The 11,478-nt window shown below is 46.3% G+C and overlaps 1 protein-coding gene across 1 annotated transcript in view; it reads right to left on the bottom strand.

Moving 5' to 3' along the window:
- The window catches only part of FBXO21 (F-box protein 21), a 29,558-nt gene that overhangs the window by 6,807 nt on the left and 11,273 nt on the right, over window positions 1-11,478 (bottom strand). Inside the window, exons 4-11 of the mRNA XM_083417461.1 lie at window positions 8,415-8,536; window positions 7,245-7,391; window positions 6,147-6,283; window positions 5,263-5,399; window positions 4,336-4,512; window positions 3,773-3,905; window positions 3,162-3,352; window positions 1,089-1,246 (exon numbers count right to left, since the gene is read on the bottom strand). Coding sequence (XP_083273587.1) covers window positions 1,089-1,246; window positions 3,162-3,352; window positions 3,773-3,905; window positions 4,336-4,512; window positions 5,263-5,399; window positions 6,147-6,283; window positions 7,245-7,391; window positions 8,415-8,536 — 1,202 coding nt within the window. The remainder of the gene's footprint in view (window positions 1-1,088; window positions 1,247-3,161; window positions 3,353-3,772; window positions 3,906-4,335; window positions 4,513-5,262; window positions 5,400-6,146; window positions 6,284-7,244; window positions 7,392-8,414; window positions 8,537-11,478) is intronic.

Genomic DNA, 11,478 nt, shown 5'->3' with positions numbered 1-11,478 from the left:
GCAAAAAGCCAATCCCTATAGCAGGCATAGGCAAACTCCAGCCCTCCAGATGTTTGGGACCACAATTCCCATCATCCCAATGAACAGGACCAGTGGTCAGGGATGATGTAGTTGGGAATTGTAGTCCCAAACATCTGGAGGGCTGGAGATTGCCTATGCCTGCCCTATAGGGATTGGACCTGCAGTTGCCACCAGAGGCCCTTCCTTCATGTGTCTTCTCTGAGGGAGGTGTGGAGGGTGGCAATGACTCCCTGTTTGTGTTGGACGCTCTCCCCAAGTAAACACTTGTCGTCGTAAGAACACAAGAAAAGCCCGCTGGATCAGGACCACCTGTGGTCCTGTGGGCAGATGCTGAAAGCGGAGATGGGGAACCTGTGGCTCTGCAGACATTGCTGGACTACAACTCCCAACATCCCAAGCCACTGGCTCTTCTGACTGGGTCTGATGGGAGTTGCCTTGAGAAGATGAAGAGAGGCAGGCAGAGAGAGAGAGAGAGAGGTGATTTCTTTTTAAATACCAGTTCATCTACAATTATACAGCTTGAACTAATGGAGGTGGACAGGCAGGTACATACCCATCACCCAAGCAATACTAGTGTTACCAGCTAGGTGCCTATCATCTGTGCACTTCTGAGTGTGAAGCTCGAGACTCTGAATAAGAAAATATATGGCAGGTTGCATATTTAAGAAAAACCCTTCCAAACACCCATTTGTGTTGCGGTACAGAGCACCCTCTAGTGGAAGAACCCATCTTTTCAAATATCAATTGCATAGGATTTTTCATCTGCAGACTACACTACGTCCCTTTACAATTCTTACCTTATTTATACTCATGAGACAGACAATGAGCATTATCCCATATTACTTTTCACCTGCATGCTTATTTTTATTCTTTAATATTTCTATTCTGCCTTTCACAGGCTTAAGGTGCCATTTAGCTCCTAGCTTTCATATCTCAGTTTCTAACACCAGCCTGCATCCCTGATTTGCACAGCTTCACTGGCATATGTTAAAAACCTGGGGTTTCTCTCCACATCAGAAGAGGCTGAACCCGTTTCCCCCGAAGGAGAACGTCCCAGTGCTGCTTACCTTGGGCTGCATATCGGCATGATCCGTCCTCCACCAATACGTTGTAGAAGGGCTGCTGGGAACCATGCGGCAAACTATGAACATTCATGTTCCGGATCCATTCGTTCCCCATCATGCATGCCGGGTCCCAGCCGTAGATGACACAGTTATAGCCGTATCTAAATTGAAAAACGGTGGGGAAGGGTGCACAACTTAATTGACAGTCAAATCGGAGGCAATATGGCACATACGCATTGGGGTGCCTGGGTGGAATCAAGAGGTTCTGCGCAGCCAGAAACCTTTGGGTCCATATCCTACTCTACATTTCTCTGATTCTATGGCTGTAACTGTTGACAATTGCAAAACACCCCTAGGAAAACAAGAGACTGGTATCCTATTGGAAAAAAGGGTTCTTGTCCCCCCCCCCCGCTTCATTTCAGCCATAATTTCACATGACAACATCACAAAGGAAAGAATCCAGCCCTTGTATATGGAAAGAGTAGGTCTACTCTGAGTAGAATGAAAAGAGCAAAAAGAGCAAAACATCAATAATTTCAAATGGATCACAACTTTTCCACCAAGGATTTTGCATAGTGTTATGGTAATCAATAACCAACATCATGTTATTTGAACCTGACAGAATGAAAAAACCTTGGTTATCTCAAGAGCACTGAAAAAACTGTCTCTTGGCTGAGGAAGCTGGGATTGACTTTTACAGTGTTCAATAGCAGCATCCCAGATTGTCATACAATCTTCCTGTTGCTGTTTTGTCACTGTTCTTAAATGGTAGCCGGGGTTACAAAAAACCACTAAGCCATGGTTTGCTTAGTTTGATTTTGATTTGTTTGACCATGTGAACCCAGCCCTGTAACTTAAACCATGGTTTGCTTATTTTCCCAAACAATAACTGTAAACCATGGTTTGCAGCAGGCTTATAAAGCATGGTTTGTTTTTAATTTTGGCTTGGCATTATGTGTGAACCAAGCCCAATTCCTTAACCGTGTGTTTGTTGGGCCACCTAAGACACTCTCCAAGCCACAAGAACAGCTGGAAAACAAAACAAACTTCGGAGAAAAAAACCTATGCTTTGTTTGATCATCTGAGGGTTAAATCGTGGTCAGCTCATGATTCGTTAAACAAACTATTGCTTAGTGTTATGTGTGAAACAGACCCATTAAGAGATAACTCTTTGTACATGAAAAAAAATCCATGCCAGGAGAAAGCTTCAATAGCTTAGGAACTACAATTTCTCTCTGTTGTAATAACATGTTTTCCCGGGGGCCACACAAAAATTATGCCCCCTTTATATATATCCCTGTTATCTGCTGGTCTTTGTACAACATGTCCAAAGCCAACTAAAAATAACATCGAATACAGAAATAGAACAGTGTTCCCAGGGAGCTAATTTTAACCCCATTCTTACGGTATACAGATGGATAAATGCTGTAGATAAAATTTGCTATTTTTTTCTGGTTGGCAGCTTTGTATGTTATTCCCTTCATGATAAAAGACATTTGTGCATTTGGGGACAAATTTTGCTCGTTTCATCCAGATCACGTTTCTTTCTTTTTTTGACTGGGCTGAACTTTTGAACTTTCAGCCCAGATTTTAGGGCAAAACAGCCAACCCATTTCTACATTTCATCGTTGGGTAGGTGCTCAGTGAAGCTCCTTCACAGATTCAATTGGCAGATGGTCCCCAGCCAATTTCCCCCAAAGAGCATTATGGAGAAAAAAACAGTAACCCTTTCCCATCTGCAAATGGCTGAAACTGGGCTTAGGATACCAAGCTATTTTGAATCAGTTCCCACAGGCATTACTGCCACTGTTGCTGAGGTTCAGCTTAGAAGCCGATTGGGATTGGGGGACGAGCAGCTCTGATCCTGCCTGTACTTGCTGGTTCTGCCATTTTAACTATGCAACAGGGAACTTCCATGGAGATTCAGATACTAATCCTGCTTCCGGAACTAGGTTATCGGTGGTGCTTGAATCTGTGATGATCCTCAAACTGAAAGCAAACATCTGATGCTGCAAGAACACCAAACAAGCACAGAATACTGAGCGGCGGAGGAGGAATGGAACGGGATGGACTCGCCTCTTATGTTTCATAATCAAGCCGACAGAATAGCAGACATCTTTGTGTTTCTCCTCCGAGTGGAGCTTCACGTCAGGCCCCGCTTCCTCTTTCCGGCGTTCGATGTGCTCTAGAGTATGCTGAACTAAATAGCCCACTGCTCCATGCTGGGAGGGGTCCAGCGCTTGGATGTGTTGCAAGATGTCCAGCACCTTTGAAGAAGAAAGGCAAAATAATGCAACGTTGCAAACAGCTGCCATTTCCGTGAGCTGGTGCCACAGACAACGGGGTAGGGAGACTGGGAGCAGACCCTCCTGCTCTGACAGAACACACGTTTGCAATCCTGACATTTCCGCAAGGCAGTAGAGTCTCACGAGAGAGCATGCCATGCCTCATCTTTAAAGGCTTGGCAGGCGTGGCTGGGAAACATTTTGGGACACCTTTGCCACTTCTATCCAGTTCAGAACTTCTTGCCCTGCTCCTGAACTCCTGCACTATGACCCCTGAGCACTGTGTCTGTTGATAAGGCTTGCCTGATTTAAGATCTCTTTCTTACCAGCAAGCAAGGGGCTCTGCTTGCGTGTTTTGGGGCAGGAGCCTGGGCAAGTGATGGCACACAAGGCTTTAAGTACCTTCTCTGGCCAGATTCCCAGGTGGAAGTATAATCGAGCCTGGAGCATGAGATGCTGCACGTTGTCTGGGTACATGGCCAGGTACAGATCCAAGGAGTCTCGCAGGAGCTGGTAGGACTGATCAGTGCTTTCCCTGGCAAACAGAAACAGGCAAAGACAAAGGTTATGCTTTCATTCATGTTCATGAAACTGGTTGATCAGGGCCAATGGGGGCACTACCCCACCTACCTTGCTCTGCCCCAACCAGCCTGCCTTTCTATTTGCAGTCAGTCCAAGGGATGGCCCTGCCTATCAGCTTCCTCCTTAGTCTCAGCTCCTAGCTGGGAGGAGGACAGGGACAGGACTGGAAATAGCTGGCTCTGCAGCTATTAGCTCCATCAACTGCAGAGGTTCCTGCCTTCTGCCATACCAGATCAGAAGCAGAAGACTTCTAGGAGACTTGGACCCTGGACTTCCCACTTTGTGGCTGCCTCTTAGCAGCTGCGGCATTTCACCACCCGAACCTGCGATTTTTGGGTCTCCCCAGAAAGGGCTTTTGACGCAATGCTCTGCTGGGTTCTTACCGCTTCCCGATGTTCAACAAGTTGCCCACCATTCTCTGCAAAACTTCCTTTGCTGTCGCCACGCCATAAAATTCCTCGGTCACGTGGTGCCCGATCAGGTACTCGCACTCTTTCACAGTGAGCTGCTTCCCCTTCCCAAAAGCGTCGATATAGGCATAGTCAAAGATGTTTGTGCTTCTGCAGAAAGAAAGCAAAAACGAAGGGCAAGCCTTTAGCAAGCATAGCATGCTTCTCTTTCTAGAAGAAACAAAGTGCTCTTCCACGCAATAATGGGGCTGTCACCCTCATGGCAGGAGTGGTGGGTATACCTTGACATGGTACAGGTGTGCGCACAGGCATACAATGAGGTGGCCAGAAACAGCTTTATTTTTTAATACAGCACCCCTTGGGCACAGAGAAAAGGGGTACACATTTTGCATGACGGTGTTGTTCTGGCTGCACGAAGAAGCAACCCATGGGGAGCTGAGACTGCTCTCAGGGGTGGCGTAGGGTGTGTGTGTGTGTGTGTCTATGGGCAAATGCCATTTTCGCCCCCTGGAAATCCACTACCATTTATTCTAGGCAGCTGCATTCCCGCCATCTTGCGACACTGTCAGAGCCATTACAGAGTGAAATTTATAACTTTCGGTTCCACGGCTGGCCAGATCCCTGGCAGATAATGAGATCGCACCGACGTTATTGATGACTATGGCAAGTAGTGGGTTTTTTTCTAATCGAACGCGACCCATTTCTCTTCTGCAGTAGAAGGACACACACGCACACAAACCCTTCCCATTACTTTGCCGTTTGGCAGCAGTTAACTTGAAAATGGCAATGCCGAAGCCATCTTGTTGCCTGAGATAGCTGCCTCTCTTGCTGCCTTGCCAGCTCGGAAAACAAGGTTCCTGGTGGGAGGGCGGGAGGCCAAGAGAAACTTTAAAAGCTTACCCTTCTGTCCCTTGGCACCATCTGAGCAAAAAGTGGCTGGGAAAGTTGACAGGCTCCAGCCGCACACCCAACTGCCTGGCAATTGTCAAGTAAAGCACCGACAAGCTGATTGGGATTCCAGTCCTGTGGATCAAAACCTGAAACCAGAAAAAGAAAACGAGACCAACAGTGAGGCTGAGGGGTAGTCCCTCTGATCTGGGATTATGTTTAAGCCCACCCCCAAAAGCAGGGACTGGTTGGTTTACAGCCTTGCAGTACAATGGATCCTCTGTTCTTTTAAGGCGAGGAAGACAAAATAGGCCCAGAAGCTCCCATGTAACCACTGAGAACAATCTGTCTCTCTGTTTCGCTTATTTGTAAGATGTGTAAGCCGCTTTCCCCCACATTGTGCTCCCCAAGTGGTTTCCCATGGAAGAATAAAAGCATAACGTTAAGAACAGATACAATGGATAAAAACACCACGAGAACAGCAGTAGTGCCGTGAGATTGCACTATCTGAAACCCCGGAGTTGATATTCCCAAATCCTGGGAGAATAAAGGGTGCAATGATGAGGTGATGGAAGGGCGAGACAGAGAGGAGACTTGGGAGTAACTAGGTCTCTGGTGGCTAGCGGATGGTCCCAAAGAGGCAACAGGCAGTAACTGTCTGCCGCCTCTTTTCTTTGTGCTGCCAGGACATCCTCCCCTCTCCATGCTGCGCCACTCCCTGCCCATTGGCTCAGATGATCAGAGAACCCTAACCTCTGCCTGCCCCCAGGCACATCTCTAACCTGTTCATTCTAAATCACTGCCTTTAGGGTGGCATGCGAACATATTCCTATGCCAAAAAAGGCAAGTTAACGGGCAAGTCAGTTCTCCTGTTCCGACTTGTTTGTTCTCTTTACCTGGCGGATGTACGAATTCAGGGAATTGTAGTAATCCACCTCGTTCCCTTTGTATTTCAATTGCTCGTAGAGGACGTAGTTCATGGCATCGAGGACCTGCCTCTGAAGCTCCACCTGAGAGACGATCAAGACCTCCCCTGAAACACAAGAATAACTTAATTCGCTGAAACTGCTAGGAAAATGGGAGAGGTCTCACAGTGGCCAACAAGAAGCCTGTGGGAAAACCACAAGAAGGACCTGCGCACAAGAGCACTCTCCCTTCCTGGGGCTTCCAGAAACTGAGTTCCTGCAGTCGCCTGCACAAATTCATCACCTCACACTCTGGGCGGCTCCCAACAGAATATTAAAAACACAATAAAACTTCAAACATTAAAAACTTCTCTAAACAGGGCTGCCTTCAGATGTCTTCTAAAAGTCAAGATAGTTGTTTATTTCCTTGACATCTGATGGGAGGGCGTTCCACAGGGAGGGTGCCACTACTGAGAAGGCCCTCTTTTGCCTGGTTCCCTGTAAATTTGCAGTAAGGGAACCGCCAGAAGGCCGTCAAAGCTGGACCTGGCTGAATGGTGGGGGTGGAGACGCTCCTTCAGCTATAGTAGGCCGAGGTCATTTTGAATTGGAACACTTTGAATTGGAAATGTACTGGGAGCCAATGTAGGTGTTTCAGGTCTGGTGTTATATGGTCTCTGCGGCCACTCCCATTGTAATGTCATTTGCCTCTGCTGGGTGAGAAGAGTGAGAGAAGGGGGGGGGGCATCTCTGTCCACTGGTGGCTCTGACCCTGTTCACTGCCAGCATGTGGCCCCCGACAGATTTCTCCAGAGGAAATGTGGCCCTTGTCAGGAAAATGTTCTCCTCACCTCTCGCCCAGGTGTGATAGCTCAGTCAGTATCAGTCAGCATGAGACTCTTAATCTCAGGGTTGTGGGTTTGAGCCCCACGTTGGGCGAAAAAGTCTTCCACTGCAAAGGGGTTGAACTACATGACCCTTGTGGTTCCTTCCAACACTACAAGTCACCCTAGCGCAGAGTAGCTGCATTGCCGTAGAAAAGGCTGTAAAAAAAAAAAAAAAACTAACTCAAGTAGCTTTGTACAATACCTGCTTTTTGGGTCACACTTGGGTGCCTAGAGTTTTTCGATTTCAGGAATTTCCGAACTTTGGCCACAATATCGTCAACCTGGGCTTGGACACTTTCTAGGCAGATGTCCGACAGTGGGTTGCAATACTGGTCAATCAATACAGCCCCTGGAAAAACCCGGAAGAGAGGCAGGGCAGAAATATATTCCATTAAAATTACTCAAGGGTTGTGAGCAGATTTAATTTCGAATGGTAAGAGCTGCCGGGTAATGGGAAGTAGCGGCTGGACAGACACCTGCCATGGGGCGCTGTAGCCGCTGGGTCCCTGAATTGAGTGGTGAGTTGATTAGATTGGGCCGGGGAACCATTTAAAGCCCGAGGGCCACATTCACTTGTTAGCAGCCTTCCAAGGGCCATGTAACAGTGGTGGGTGGAGTAACAGATGGGACCCACCCACCCACCCACCCACCTCTCCTCTCTCCTGCAAGTTAAGCAAAAGGCATTATCATGGTTCATGAGCACATAACATCTAAGCAAACACAGAGGGCGTGGTCTAGGAGAGCCCCAAGGGCCAAATAGGGATGGAGGGCTGCATCTGTTTCCCAGGACTGGGGTTCCCCACCTTTGGAATAGATTTTTTTCCCCCAAAGAGCCCCTCCTCATGAAATTATTTAAAAAAAATTAACCTTACACACACACACACACAGATAATTGGCAAGTGAAGGAGAAGGAAATTCTCATTTTAGTAAGGTAAGTGAAGAATTAAACTGGCCAGTCTGTATTGCATTAAGAGGAAATTAAAAACTAAACAAGGAAAAGCAAATGGGGGTGTTGGGATAAAGCTCTTCAAATCCAGATAAAGATGGAGCGTGTGCATTTCAGAAATAATACCTGAGAACAGACCAGGAACAGAAAAAGATTGGACTGCTGATTTCGGGGAAAACCACTGAATTAAATTACAAAATGGTTAAGATTCTGCTTGTTTTGTAATGAGTACAATGAGGTTTTTTGTTTTTTTGTAACTGCATTGGAAAATATTGGATGTGCCAGTAGATCACACTATTTTACTTTAACTACATTTTGAGTGACGCTCAATTTGGGTTCTTTTGTGTGACACAGAGCCTTTGGCTAAACAATAAAGATTCGGCTGGCAGGACAGATGCTTGCTATCACGTTGAGGCCTCCACTCACCTTCCAAAAAGGACTGCTCATCCGCTGGGCGCTGAAGATACACCTTCAGTTTCTTCAATATGTTTTGCTGCCGCATGAAGTAAAGGATTTTCTTTGCATAGTACTTCCACGTCAGGCCTTTCCTGCGCAGTGAAGGAGAACCATTGTGGTGAGCAACCGCTTGAGTCGGAAGAATGGGAAGAGGAAAGCCAGGCGCACAAAGAGAAACACTTGAATGGCGCGATTATAAGGGGCTAGCCAAGCAGAGCATGGAAACAACTACCAAGCCCTGAAAGCAGGAACTTATTAATACGGCTCAGGTATCTCCTGTGACTTTAAAAGACAACTTCTGACCCCTGCAGCACAATCTTATCTGCGGAATGCAAAAGCAGGCAGAGAACTACAATGCCGCTCAAATACTCTCACGCCAGCTGGGATTTTTGCCAACATCAATAGTTTTATTAAACTTCAGCAACAAACAAGAGAGGGGTAGAAAGATGAAAGAGATCAGGATCAGCAAACAATGCAGAAAAATTGCACCGGGGAGCTTGGCCAAAAAGAATAAAGGAAGGCTTTAAAGTTGCAGTTCTCAGCGTGGCTTAACGGTCTATCCTTTTCCCCAGGAAGCTCTGGAAATGGCAGCTCTGTGAGGGGAATATCAGCAGGGGGCAGGGTCTCCTAACAGCACCCGTAACAAACCACAGGTCCCAGGACTCTTTGTGGGGTTAAGAATGGAAAACTATTCCTCCAAGTCCACCTTATGACTTGGAGGGATGCAAGGTCCTCAGACCACTGTGTAAGTATGGTGGGTATTGATCCTTCCAGGCTCGAAACGTCACATGCCACCTACTTAAGAGAACAGCCGAGGAAGACTTGATGCTGCTACATTTGTGTCAGTGCCTTGGACAGAAGACCAATTTAAGAATTATTCTGTAGTAAGAAAATGTCGTGGGCAAAGATATTTAAGATGTTTCTTGAGAGACAGTGCAATGGAGTGGTCAAGAAAGACCAACTAAGGCTGGGAAGACCCAAGATCTGAATGGCTACATTCAGACCAAGGCCTCGGGCCCAGTATACCTGAAGGAGGGTCTCCACCCCATTGTCCAGCCCAGACACTGAGGTCCAGCTCTGAGAGCATTCTGGTGGTTCCCTCACTGCAAGGTTACAGGGAACCAGGCAAAAGAGGGCCTTCTCGGTAGTGGTGCCCTCCCTGTGGAATGAGCTCCCATCAGATGTCAAGGAAATAAACAACTGTCTGACTTTTAGAAGACATCTGAAGGCAGCCCTGTTCAGGGAAGTTTTAAATGTCTGATGTTTGATCGCTTATTATTATTATTATTATTATTATTATTATTATTATTATTTCCTTTGGAAGCCACCCAGAGTGGCTGGGGAAACCCAGCCAAATGGGTGGGGTGTAAATAATAAATCATTATTATTATAGTATTATTATTTATCTTGATGGGAATTAGCTTAGCTTGGTTCCTGTAGCCACGAGAAGGGGTGCAGAAACATTCACTCCAGTTTCCAAAAGCACTTAATTTTAACTACTGTTTGTGTTTTTTGTGTTCCAAGAAACCAATTCTACAGAATGCTTCCTACTCGCATCCTATTGTTCCACTATACCAGGTGTGTGGACAACTTTGTCCCTCCAGATGTTGCTGAACTACAACTCCCATCAGCCCCAGCAAACACAGGCAATAGCCAAGGATTATGGGAGTTGCAGTTCAGCAACAGATGGACTACGTTCCCCACACCTGCTCTATACCCTCCTGGGCTCTGAATGCATGCACAGGTGATGCTCCTGTTTCTCCCAATTCAGATCCGTCCACTCCAGCAAACAGATCAAACCTCACAACGCATTATCCTCTAGTCAATCAGGGCGCTCAGTAGGAACAGACACACTGTCAGGACGGCTTCCAGGGAAACAATTTAGCTTAATGATAGCAAGTGGCAAAGACTGCAGCATCGTTAGCATAAATTTGCTCTTAATAAGAATGAGTGCGGCCAACGCAGCAGCTCAAATGATGTTAAGCAGAAACCTCACCAATGCAAAATATTAAGCTGCAGCCTTGTTAGAAGGTGAAACAAAGCTGAGCACACAAGCAGCTATAAAACTTGATTGTAGTCTTTAAAACAGGGATGGGGGATCTGTGGGCTTTCGGATATATTGTTGGAACATAGCTATCAGCTCCAGTCAGCATGACAAATGGCCAGGGATGATGAGAGCTGAAGTCCAGCAATATTGGAGGTCCACAGGTTGTCTGCCTCTGCTTTTAAGACTTCCTACGCAGTCCCTGAAGTTTTAATCAATTAGATCTGCATATTTTTGCATACAAGAGAGGGGGAAAGCAGACTGTTTTATAGATGTAACATCTCAGGAGAGGCCTTTCCGATTGTCTCTTGCACAGAGAATGCAACATTTCTCATAAGACGGACACCTATTTTATTTATTAAAGGTATATACTGCCCTTCATCCAAAGATCTCGGGGTGGTTCTCAAGATAAAAATGCAGGATAAAAGCACAAAACAAACAGTTAAAACAAAAACAGGACAATAAACCCCACAAGCACATTTAAAAGGCCGTAGAATATTAATCAGCCAAAGGCCTAGTTGAAGAGGAATGTTTTCACCTGGTGCCTAAAGATGTATAATGAAGGTGCTAGATGAGCTTTCCTGGGGAGAGCATTCCACAAATGGGAAGCCACTGCAGAAAAGGCCAGTTCTCATGTTTCCACCCTCTGGACCTCTTGTGGAGTAGGCACACAAAGAAGGGCCTCAGATGATGATCACAGAGTCTGGGTCGGTGTATCTGGGGAGAGGCAGTCCTTGAGGTATTGTGGTACTGAGCTGCTTAAGGCCTTGTAGGTCAAAACCAGCACTTATTAATAGCTGGAATGATATAAGATCAGGTTCAAATATCTGCTCGGCTATGGAGCTTGTTGGTTTGCCTTGGACAAGTCACTCTCTCTAAGCCTCACCAACCTTGCAGGAATGTTGTGAAGATTAAAAAAACAAACAAACAGAAAGGAAATCATCTCTGCTCTCTTGTAACTTCTTCGAAGAAGAGGGATATGAATGCAGC

The sequence above is a fragment of the Podarcis tiliguerta genome (genome assembly GCF_965153285.1).
Source record: "Podarcis tiliguerta genome assembly, chromosome: 16".
Classification (NCBI taxonomy): domain Eukaryota; kingdom Metazoa; phylum Chordata; class Lepidosauria; order Squamata; family Lacertidae; genus Podarcis; species Podarcis tiliguerta.
This window is presented reverse-complemented; position numbering and strand designations above follow the sequence as displayed.